The sequence below is a fragment of the Rousettus aegyptiacus genome, unplaced genomic scaffold, assembly GCF_014176215.1.
Source record: "Rousettus aegyptiacus isolate mRouAeg1 unplaced genomic scaffold, mRouAeg1.p scaffold_m13_p_7, whole genome shotgun sequence".
Classification (NCBI taxonomy): Eukaryota; Metazoa; Chordata; class Mammalia; order Chiroptera; family Pteropodidae; genus Rousettus; species Rousettus aegyptiacus.
The window spans coordinates 38,598,297-38,610,742 of record NW_023416310.1 but is presented as its reverse complement, the minus strand read 5'-3'; the positions used below and the strand labels follow the sequence as shown (position 1 = coordinate 38,610,742).

Genomic DNA, 12,446 nt, shown 5'->3' with positions numbered 1-12,446 from the left:
GGATCTGTTTACTTTGTGGCTGCTGAGTGATGTTGAGTTGCTAGATGCCAGGACAGGCTGATTGGCTCAGTTTTACCCCTTACCCTGGCAACCAACTCCCAAATTATATACTGTGGCCCCTGAAGGGATGTAGGGAAGAAAAAGTAGATGAATCAATGTAAATTCCTTTTGAGGTCTGGGGAATAAATATTCAAAGCACATTTCTTGTACTGTCATTGTTTTTGTGTTTGAAGAATACATTTTGAGGGAGTAGACCAGTGAAGTGAAGATCTGTTCTACTAGGTCTACCTGATATTATGGATGTAGACTAGATTGAAGGGAAGGGAGTATGTAGGGGTGTACCAATTGCAGAACTGACACTATGATTTCTTACATTTTATTTATTTTCTTAAAACTATTAAGTATGTCTCCCTTTTAAGTATGGTTTAAAATGGATAATTTCTCCAAACATGTTCTATGTTTCACTTCTGATGTTTTCTTATCCTGGTGATAAATGTCTTTTGTTTTCATTTTACCCTATATAGTCAGTATTCACTAGAATGGCAGTTATGAAAGCTTTGAATAAGATAAAAGAAGAGGATTTCTGCAGGTAAGTAAAAGTATAGAAATAAGGAAGCAGCATGGAATTTTAGAAAAAAGGGAATGTTAGCAATAATCTGCATTATCTCTAAGACAAAACAAGATGTATTTCAGGGCCCAATATTCTGCCTTCATCATCATTATATCCCCAATTTCTGGCTCAGTATCTGGCATGCAGTGAGTTCAATAAATGTTTGTCAAGTTAATATTCAAATTTATGAATCAAGTTCAATTTCTTTCTTTTAGAAGAGGATATTGAGATTCAAAGAGGGAATTGACTTGCTTAAGATTGGAAATAGAAGTGAATTTAGAACCAGTTTTCCTGTGTCTCTAGTCCAGCGATAGTCCTATTACATCCCTAATCCATTGTAGTATTATCCATCTCCAGAAGAGGGAGAAAAAGGCTCAGGAGTTATCCTCACTTGTTAAGATATGCTGAAATACAATAAGCTTTATGTTTTAATTTTCAATGTGTTAGTTTTATTTGACAAAATATCATACTTATCCTAGAATATCCTCGAATAAATTTCAAACAATAAAATTATGAGGAAGTTTTCTTATATTCTCCTGACTAAAAATGAGTCTCAGAATGGAAATATTTTTATTAAATTTTAGAAAGTAAAGACAGTTACTCTCCATGAACAATAGTTCCTGAGTTCCTAAGTGATTTCTTTGTTGAGACATCTTGGCAAACTATAAAATTTTTAAGCCAAGCATTTTGGATTAAGTTCACATCTAGTCATTTACAGATATACTCCCATCCATGGCTTTGGAGGTTTCTGGATGGTGGACAGAGAATAAAGCTATACATTGCTCTTTCCTATCTGTCCTCAGTTGAAGTTTCTTAACTAAAAGGGCAGAGTCTGCCACATTCCACTTTTTCTGGCTCTGTGGTCTGATTCCCAGGGTCGTAGATTGAATGAGAAGGGGGAAAAAAGCAAAATAGAGTAGTACTCTCCCCACAGGTGAAATTTATGTGTCCAATTTCACTGCACACCAGTTTTACCCAAATGATTGAGGATTTTTGTAAGCCAGCAGCAAGTGATCATGGATAGCAAAATGGCTAAATGGAAAGGCTTCCATTTCAGATAGATGGATTTTTGTCCCAAATCTCAAGGCTGTTGGAAATGATCATCTGGGAACATGAGATCTCCTGAGCATGAAAGGTAGTAGCAGAGTACTGATTTACTCAGTGCTACTCTTGTGTATTAAAAAGATACCCTAGAGCCCTAAAGACCCTTATGGTTTTGAAACTTAAAGTTAGGAAGACACTTAGTCCTTGAGAGACTCAGGCTCTGTGTGTGTCTCTGACAATGCTGACCGTTGTAGTTATGTGGTTCAATATCATGTCTGGAAAATGGTAGCTATAAAATTTATTTTGTTTTGCAGGCAGTTTCCTTGTCCTCCAAATTCACCAAAGGCTGTATGCACTGTTCTTGAAATTGAATGTGCTCATGGGGCTGTTTTTGTGGCTGGTAAAATATTTAGTCTAGAATTTATTTATACTGTCAACTTACTGTCCTTTCTGAAAAACTCAACTGACTCCTCCTGTGTTTCTTTCCTACTGTTGTTACTAGGTTGTGATTAGTTAACACTTTTGAGAACTAAAACTAATAGCCAAGCTCATTTTAGGTTCCACAGGCATTCTTAAGTTCACCGAGGAGACCTATTATTTAAAATGCTATGCCAAAGGGAAATGACATTTCCTAGGTTTAAGTAGTTTTCATCAGAGATGGCCAAGTGGAAATATGGGTAGATGTAGAGACCCATAACTGTTTAGGAGAAACATTGCCGCGGAGAGAATTTTTTTTTATAATGTGAAAGCAAACTTGGAAAAAATAACTTTATTATCTGCAAAATAACTAAACACTTGGCTTCTGCCTGAAAAAAAAAATTTTTCCATTCACTTTCCCAATAGGTAATCTCGAAGACAGTTTTTGTTTTGAAAGCAACAGCTATTTTATAGTAATAGCTGAAATGAAATTGATCTTTTGTCTTGACTATAATACCCTTTCCTGAGTAATGAAAACTACCTGCCTTCAGGTAGCTTTATTCATAAAGCAATGAGTCATATTATGTTAAGGTTTTTTCTTTTTAATTACAAAAACTTCAAAATTCCCTGTATTTGAACCCTTTAAAATATACCATCACCAATGACTATTACATTGAAACTACTATTAATCAGGTTTAAAAGCAGTAGTTACTCTTTTTTTTTTTTTTAAAGAGATCCTTGGTGTGTTCTATAATATTATAATTTGTTCCATCAGCCAATCAGATTAATAAATACATCGAACATTTCTTTATAACTCATTTAATGATTCATGTCATGTCTTTAGCTATCTCTTCTATTGTTATCTTAAATATTTTCATTTAATAAACTATCTGCCTTTTGACTGGCTCCCCAAATTAGACTGTAAATTAGCTGAAAGCTAAGCTTTGTTTTATATCATAGGATGTAGGATATTAGCACTCTATAAATAGTTGTTGCTTTTCTTTTTATCCTATTAATCACATCATTTCATCCAGGCTACCTTACATTTCTTTGGCAGGGAGATATAATAAATATTCCAGGACTCTACCACAAACTCCTTGGATAATTGATGGAGAAAGGAAGCTGGAGTCTTCAGTGGGAGAATTAATTTCAGGTCATCTTTTGACAGTATTTAAAGCGGAGAGTAAGTGTTATAATATTCATATTTTAAATACATTGTCATTCATGAATAGATCTATTGTAAGTGGCAGGAACGATTTCTGTATTTTGTAAATAACCACCAAGTCTGGGCTTCTTGCTTGGCAGCTTCCCAGAGTAAGCATTGCCATGTCTTGAGCTCCTCTGACATGGGCTGAATTTGAGCCAAGGTGTCCAAGGATTTCTTTTCTCTTTCAAGGTGATTGCTCTTTCTGGGCAAATTCAAAACAATCAAAACTGCTTTAAATGAATTCGCTTAAGCTCTTCAGCCTTGACCTCTTTTGGTGAATATGAGGAAATCAAAATACAACTTCCACATGCAGTGCCTGTTCAAGAGTAATCTTTGGCAAATGCCTGACTTTTATCGTAACCACTAAAATGTCCTGGGATAAATTTGAAGCCTAGAGAAAAATAGAGCAATAGCTGCCTTTTCACAAAGACTTAATGGGAGTTGTGTGTGTTTTAATTTCCTACTTATTAATGAGCCCGGGTTTGTGAGATGAGTCAGAGCTTGTCAGGTTTATGTTTTTTTTTTGTCTCAATAGGCATCTAAGGTCAAAAGCCGCATAAAAGGCATGTGATTTTACCTAGGATTAGACTACAGGAAAGGGCTTAGATTTCAATTGCAGGAAATCATGTTGTATGTTAGGAATAACTGTAGTGAGTATGTAAGTAACTCTTTTCTTTTCCCTCTTTTAATTCCCCCTCCCCACTACTTCCACCCCTGGCCTGTGGAAGTGGCCCTCTGAAGGTGGGGCATCTCCTTCCCCACCAACCTCATGCATTCACGCATTCACGGAGTGTACCCAGGGCCTTGGCGCACCAGGGGGATGGTCAATGACTCCACCTGGGGCATGAACCCAGGACCTTCTGCATGTAAAGCAGATGTGCTAACCATCTACACTATAGAGCTACCCCATAGATAACTCTTGATGTGGATCTGCTAGCATAATCAGAACACCTTTTTTTAAGGAACCAAGTGAGACATCCATGCTTCTCTCTGAAAACCCTTTAGACAAACCTGCTTTAGGAATGGCAAGCAGATGACTGAGATGAGATATGGCTGTCCCTTTCAGCTCTCTAGCTTATCAAGAGGAAAGAAAAGCACTTTTTTTCCCCCTTTCTTTGATGTTAAGAAGTGAAAATAAAGCTTTGGCACCAAAAGTCTCTTTCAAACTCTTTTTGGGGCCACCTTACTTCTTTCTATAAGAAGATTCAAGAAACATTCAGTTCTGATTATTTGGGTCCTAAGGAAGCCCCCATCATAAATAGGGCTGCTGGGGTCTCTGAATCAGCTATATGTTTCCCTTTTGCAATCTTTCATGAAGGTAGTTTGTTGTTATTTTCCATTTGAGGGGGAAACATTGTCCCCAAACTAAAAATAAATAAAACTGTGTTTAGCGTCTATAGTTGTGTGCTGAAGAAATTTATTGAAAGCTTTTTGAGAAAAAGCAGACCTCTGGGTCTCTGTGCTCACTGACTCCTTGTCAGGGCATAAACCCTTGTTATTTGAAATATTTGATTAATAGCACCAATTTGCTAAACCTGTGCTTCTCAAATGTATTACTTGTTATTTCTGTGGTTCACATCTGACAACTCTAGGGAGATGGTTCTGACTATTGTACCTCCAAGTATTACAGCTCTCTGAAAATAAACCAGTATTGCATGAAGCAGCCTAGTTACTTATATAAAGATTCTTTCCCCTAAATGGGAGTACAAACTTGTTTCTCAGTCACTTCAGACTTGCACGTCTTATTATGTACTTGCTAATTCTCTAGTTAATGAGTAATAAACTTTGACATGCTCTTAAAATCAATGTGTCTAAGAAATTTTCCCCTAATATATGTATTACTTCACTCATTAAGTAAATATTTGCCATGTCAATTCTCTGTAGAAAACTGGTCAATGACTAGTTACAGGATAAAATCCAAGCTACTTAACTTGATATGCTAAGGCCTTCATCATCTGGCCTCTGCCCATCTTTCAGTCCCATTGTCTGCCTCTGCGTGTGAGGGCCACTGTAGCCTAGCTGAACCACTTTTATAGTTCCTGATGATTCTTACCCTTGGTTTTATATTTGTTGTTGATATATCTGTTTCTTTGATCAGAAGGCTCAAAGAACTCATGAGATTTAGAAAATTCAACTAAGTTTTAAACATTTAGTTTCTAACAGTTAAAGCAGTGGCTCTGTTTCTCTCTCTCTCTCTCTCTCTCTCTTTCTCTCGCTTTTTTTTTTTTTGTCAGCTGTTATTCATAATTGCATACGAATAAAGTTTTAAAGTTTGCTCCCAAAAGTATTTCTCAATGTAGGATCCAGAGAGTCAGTATTTTTCAGCTTCCCAGATGACATTTTGAACTCTCCATTTAGTTCTCCATCCCTAGTTAGTGCTACTCTTGAGTCTGTTGACTCTGACTGGAAGCTACTAATGTTGCTGTGGGTTTATTAGTAGCTTGACAATGGAGTATAAATATTGAATAGAGGATTCATTAGGACTTAATGGTCCACAGAATCCTACTCCCTATCTGGCCTAGATTCTCCACCTGGAGAAGAGCCTGACCTTGTGCCCCTCACTGCTGCCCATTTGGCCAGTCCTCAGGTAAAATATAGCACAGGTTACTCAGACTTATGAGCCTAACTAGCAGCTTGAATTCTAGACATAGGATATCTAGTACTTACTTAACCAGCCCTGGATTGTTTCTCTCTGTGAGACCCACAACTTTGGGCCTTGTAGGACAGAGAGGAGCCTGCTTCACTGTGGCAGTGTGTGTCACACAACAGCTCGGAGCCTATGTTTACAACAAGTGTTGGCCATGGCTTGCTAATGGAATCTCTTAAAGGTGAAGGAAGGGTGAAATCCTACTTTCTTCCCAGGTAAACATCCTAGAAAGGAAGGCTAATCTTTAGTGTAATTTTCATAGGACTTTTAAAGCCTTTTAGCTGTCCTTTCCCTGAAATCTACACGGAAACTTTGCATATAAATCTTTCCTGGGAGAGAAATGGCAGTCAAAATGGTATTTACCCTCCTTCTACCTTTCCCATCTGTTCTATCCAGTGGTCTTATTCTTTCTCATATTGTGCTCTCCGAAATTTTTGACTATTGATTGAGGAATAAATATTGGCCTCAGAGCTCATGTTGCAATTATGCTCTAAGTGCAGGAATGTTCCTGTACGTTTCCTAGTCCTACCAACTGTAGTCCACATCTCTCTATAAACAGTGAGCTCTGTGAGGATAAAGACTATGTCCATCTTGTTTGCCTTCATCTCCTAGAATCCAGCACAGTGCCTTGCAGGTACATCCTGTAGATATTTGTTCCTAAATGAATACATTAGGGAGTGAGCCAGAGTTCTATCCTTCAACCTTTATGTTCAGAGACTTTAAACTTTACCACTCTTATGACTGACCAGGTTTCCCAAAATATCCCAACCTTTCCAAATCCTTGGTCCAAGAAGACTCATCTTGCTTTCCCTGTGGGCATGAGTCTGAGTATTTCTGCCTCTCTCTATTGTGGTACAGAATAGATGGTGGTTAAGAAACTCCGGAGCCAGCCTGCGTGGTTCAAATCCTGACCATACCATTTACCAATGATGTGATTTTAAACAAGTTACTTGTCCTGTCTCTGTCTCAACTTCCTTAAAAGTAAAATGGAGATAATGATAGTACCTACCTCATAGTGTTAACATATATAAAGCATTTAGAATATTATCTGCTCATGGTAATGTTGGCTGTGGTGAAATCATCAGTCGTTCTGTATCTAAGAAAGTTGTCATGTAACAACACTCTCTCCCCCGCCCCCCGCCTTTTTAAAAATCATTTCCCATTCCAACATTTGCAGGTTTTAGCCTGTGGGGAGCCATCCATCTTAGAATGAACACTAGTTTTGTCATGGTTCCAGCTTAGGTTTCCTTATGTAATGAGTTTGCTTTTAGAGTCAAACTTTTTTTCCCCTCCTCTTTCTTTCACAGAATTTAATTCTCGAATAAATGTTTTTGTTCTGTTTTAATAAAAAGAAGAAAGTAGATGATAGATATTTCACCATAAGCTTGTGACCAGGGCAGTCATGGGGCCTGCCATGGGATGGCAGCATGCGATGATAGTTAAGGTCTGGCTTTGACATTAGAAACACCTAGTTCTGCCATTTAATTATGTGACCTTGGGAAAAGCATTTAACCTTTCAGAAGCTTGGTGTTCTTTTATTTAATACCTACCTCATAAGGTTATAATAAGAATTAAATGAAATAATGTATGCAAAGTTTTTAGCTCAGTGCCTAACATATAATAAGTACTCAATAAATGGTATTTATTATTATCATTGCTATTTTTAGGAGAGATTGGGACTAGAGTTGGGATGATGACTATCTCTTGAGATTCTCCTGTAAATTATTCAAAATGAATTGAGTTTCTACCAAAGGGTGAGAACCAAAGTCAAGGGACTATTATGCCTCTGATTTTTTTTCTTTTTATGCTTTCCAAAGGTTTTAATTTTTCATCCTCTGGAAGAGAAGATGTAGATGTGAGAACATTAGGAAATGGTAAGATTGTGATGGCATCACTTGACTAGAATTAACTTTCAGATTGTCGCCCTTTTCAGACAGCAGGTTTACTGTAGTCACTTAGTTAAAATCAAAGTAGGAAGATCCCAGAACTTCTCTAAGTGAGGAAGCTTTGTGGATTATGGAACTACCTTTATACAGTGTATGATTATGTTTTAACAGGAATCATTTCTTCAGAGACATCCTATTGCACACCTATAAGTTATAAAGGATATTTATGTGCATTAAAAAGGAGATGCCTCTTTTTCCCCCCAAAAGTTTGATTATTAATTGTTCCATTTAATAACATTTCAGCAGGACCAATACAGTTTTTAAAATGTACATCTTCATTTAAAAAGTGATTCTACTCTTTTAGCCTTCATTTTTCTCCTTTTACATTGTTGTTTTACAAGAAAATTGAGAGAGTTAATCCTGAGCTATTTGAGATTTATAGTTCCTTCCTCTCATGGAATCACAGCTTTTGATTACTAGTGGATTAGGCTAGGAGGATGGATTTCAAGTTGATATAGACTTGGGTACTGCTGCATGTGACAATATTACACTAGTGTAACCAAGTCAATTAGCAATTGTTTGGATTTTATTTTGTAATTAACACAGGCTTGTTTATGGACCTTTGGGAAAACAGTCATTTTCACATATTGCCTGTACTAGGGTTTAGCACCCCCCCTCAAAATCCCCTTGATTCTTTTCACACATTCTTCCCTCCCCCAGATGTAGTCATGTCACTAAACTTTCGGTCCTCTAGAGCTCAATTCGTTTTTTCACACCCTCTTGCATTAGCCCAAATGTTAACTCCATCAACACGTTTCTGTTTCATGACTGGGTGTGTGCTGCCAGGAAGGCCCTTTGCAATTGAGCTGGTGAATCCTCATAGAGTACATTTCACATCACAAGAAATTAAGGAACTTCAGCAGGTAAACCACTTCATGACATGGAAATCGTCATGTTTCTGCATCTCTGTAATTGAACTAGAGTTGCTAATTGTTTTTCTTTTTCTGCTACTACAGAAAATAAATAACTCATCTAACAAAATCCAAGTCCGTGACTTGCAGCTTGTCACAAGGTAAGGGTAGGCTCACTGGAGGTAATTTCAAAAGGGAAGTTTTGGTTGTAGACTACATATCTAATAAGGGAATTGTTTTCAGATATATAAAGAACTCTTACAACTCAAAAATAAGAAAACAACCCAATTAATAATGGGGATATGATTAAGTGGACCTTTCTCCAAAGAGAATATATGAATAACCAATGAATACATTAAAAATGCTTGATATTTTTAGTCATTAGGGAAATGCAAATCAAAACCATGAGATCCTGCTTCACACTCACTAAGATGGCTGTAGTCAAAAAGAAAATAAGAATGTGGAGAAATTGGAACCCTTATTCACTGTGTGGCCACTTTGGAACATAGTTTGGCAGTTTCTCAAAAGGTTAACATGTGACCCAGCAATTCTACTTCTAGATATATACCCAAGAGAAATGGAAATGTACATTCAAACAAAAATCTACGTGAATGTTTATAGTAGCATTATTCATAATCGTAAACAAAGTAGAAACAACCCGAATGTCCATGGATAAACAAAATGTATATCCATCCCTACGATGGAATATTATTCAGTAATAAAGAACAAAGCACTGATAAATGCTACAACGTAGATAAACCTTGAAAACATTATGACATGAAAGAAGCCAGATACCAAACACCACACATCGAATGATTCCATTTTATATAAAGTGTTCAGAATAGGGAAATCTATAGAGATAGAAAGTTGATTAGTGGTTGCCAAGGGCTGGGGAAAATGGGGAATGGGAAGTGACAGCAAATAGGTGTGAAATTTCTTTTTGGGGGTAATAAAAGCATTCTAAAATTAGATAGTGGTGATTGCTGCACAACTCTGTAAACATACTAAAAATCACTGAATTATACAGTTAGAACAGGAAAGTGTTATGTAAATTCTATCTCAAACTATTTTTAAAGAAAAGGAAGTTTGGGCAAGGCTTGTGTGTATTTTATATGTTCAGACTAACTTTTTTTTGTTGTTTTTGTTTAGAGAGGCAATAGGACATATGAAAGAAGGCGAAGAAGAAAAGACCAAGACCTACAGTGCCTTAATATGGACAAATAAAGCAATACAGAAGAAAGATATTGAATTCCTAAATGACATAAAGGTAGTTAAGTGCCCTAATTCTTTTAATTTAATTTTATTTTTCTACCGCCTATAAAAGAGCCCTTTGTCTTCTAGGTTATCGCCAGCAAGTCATAGAGCATGGGTACTGGTGACTGTGAGATGTGGTTTCAAATCCTGGCTCTCCTATTTACTAGTTGAATGGCTGGGCAATTCATCTAACCTGTCTGAGAGGCAGTGTTGCTAGTGATTAAGTGCTTGCCTCTCCTCTGAGGACAGATTGCCTGGGTATAAACCCTCGATCTGAATTTCTTAACTGTGTGATTTTAGATAAGTAGATAAGTTACTTAGCTTCTTTATGCTTCAGTTTCTTCATCGATAAAATTAGAAGAATTAAGTGAGTTTAGTCCTATAAACCAGTGGTCCCCAACCCTTTTGGCACCAGGGGTTGGTTCTCCTGTGAGAATCTAATGCCTGATGATCTGAGGTGGAGCTGAGGTGGAGCTGAGGTGGTGATGCTAGCACTGGGGAGTGGCTGCAAATATAGGTGCAGCTTTGCTTGCTTGCCCACTGCTCACTTTCTGTGGTGTGGCCCAGTTTCTAACAGTACCAGCCCGCGGCCCAGGGTTTGGGGACTCCTGGTATAAACCGCTGGGTATAGTATCTGGCACATAGAAAACATTCAGCAGTGCTACTGTTGTATTTGACCATCTGTACAAAAGAAGTATAAGATAGGACTTAGAGAACTGCTGCTAAAATTAAGTTCAGAAAGAAAACAATAATAAGTAAAAAAAAAATAAGTAAAAACAATATGTATAGAGCACGCATATTTTGGCACATTCTAGGTTTTCCTTCATGTGAGCGTGTCATTATAGAGGGGTCTGCCCATTCGTTTGCATATTTCTTCCCATCTGCTCCCACTTCTTCCTGTAAAGGTAATTTACTTTCGAATGCAAGGAATGAGTATAAATGGGCACGAATATATTCATGTATAGCTATCACATCATTGTTTAAATGGGCAGTATTTTGAAATAATCTGGATGACTTATTAGAGGGGATGGGTTTAATCTCATGGTTTATCTGTATAATAGACTATTACTAGCCTGCTGTCGAAAATTATATGGTAGGTGAATATTTATTGACAAAGGAAAATGTTCCTTATAAGTGCTAAGGGGAAAACAACAAGCTATAAGAATATACAGAGGATGATACATTGTGATTTAAACACATACACAGGTGTGTGGGTACACATATATATGACTACGTAGAAAACAAATTATATGGCAAAAGATACTGTAAGTAGGATTTATACTTATGAAAAGTACAAACACCTAATAAAGAAAAATAGACAAAGGATATGAACAGGCAGCTGAAAAAAGAGCAACTCTGGTAGGTAAAGTATCATTTGAAAAGACGTTCTACCTCCAGACTGAAGTAACAATAAGACCATCACTTTATTCCTCTGAGACTAATAGCACCTATTGGTTGGAGTAGAGAAGAAGGCCAGTTGCATGCATTCAGTAGAAATGTAAGGTATTTCAGCCTTATTAGAAAACCATGTGGCAATGACTATAAAAATTAAAAATACACTGGTCTTCTACTTGGTGTTTCCACTGCTGCCAATCTGTCCTTAAGAAATAAAACTCCAGTGCATAAGGATATATGCACAAGAATGTTTAATGACTTTGTTCAAAGTGGCAAAACGAACAATAAAACTGGAAACAAAATGAATTTCCTTTAACAAGTTGGAATATTATACGACTATTAAAAGAAACTAAAACAGCATGCGATCCCATTTAATTTGTTCTTGCGTATATATACACCTAAACTTGTTAGAAAATAGAGGTAGGTCTACATCTATGACTTGTAGGAACACCCATGACAGTATGAGAAAAACTGAAGTACAGAGTAATGTTCATAGTATGAATGTTTTGGTGAAAACATACAGATAGCTCACTTGCTTACAGAAGTTTATCTCTAAAATGAGGGATGGCGTAGCTCATCCCTAGGGGCCCTCCAGTTCTGTGCTTCTCTATCTAAGGCTCTTTGGCTTTTGCCCTTAGGATGATAGTTATACTAAAGACAGATATCTTTAAGATTGCAAAATAAATTTCTAAACTTCTATTCCATCACACGTATATAAATCATTCAGAGTGCTGTGGGGAAAATAAACTCATTTAGAAAATAGATTCACAGTCTAGGGTTAGCTGTAGAGCTAATTCAGAAATAATGCTGAAAGGCGATTTTTATAGGTACAGCCTAAGTAGTGAAAAGATCTATTTTAATGGTCCATAGCCCAAGTGGACTGTGGAAACTACTTGACTTCTAATCATTTTTTAAGTGTTAGGGATAAAACACTTTTCAAATATTATTATTGGTATAAAAATATAAAAACTGAGTTTCTGCCCCATTCTAAGAAGTCACTTCAGATTTATTACTTGTCTCCTTTTTTAAGGCCAATATACTTCTAAGGGAAAAAAATCATTTGTGTGTGTTTATA

General features: G+C 36.8%; 1 protein-coding gene across 7 annotated transcripts in view; it reads left to right on the top strand.

Moving 5' to 3' along the window:
* The window catches only part of PUS10 (pseudouridine synthase 10), an 89,270-nt gene that overhangs the window by 36,885 nt on the left and 39,939 nt on the right, over positions 1 to 12,446 (top strand). For all 7 annotated transcript variants that reach the window (XR_004951885.1, XM_036224161.1, XM_036224158.1 and 4 more), the window contains 7 exons: positions 525 to 589; positions 1,969 to 2,054; positions 3,129 to 3,254; positions 7,743 to 7,799; positions 8,658 to 8,734; positions 8,828 to 8,883; positions 9,872 to 9,989. Coding sequence is in view for 6 of the 7 variants with exons in the window: in XM_036224161.1 (XP_036080054.1) it covers positions 525 to 589; positions 1,969 to 2,054; positions 3,129 to 3,254; positions 7,743 to 7,799; positions 8,658 to 8,734; positions 8,828 to 8,883; positions 9,872 to 9,989 (585 nt within the window). In the remaining variant the exon portion in view is untranslated. The remainder of the gene's footprint in view (positions 1 to 524; positions 590 to 1,968; positions 2,055 to 3,128; positions 3,255 to 7,742; positions 7,800 to 8,657; positions 8,735 to 8,827; positions 8,884 to 9,871; positions 9,990 to 12,446) is intronic.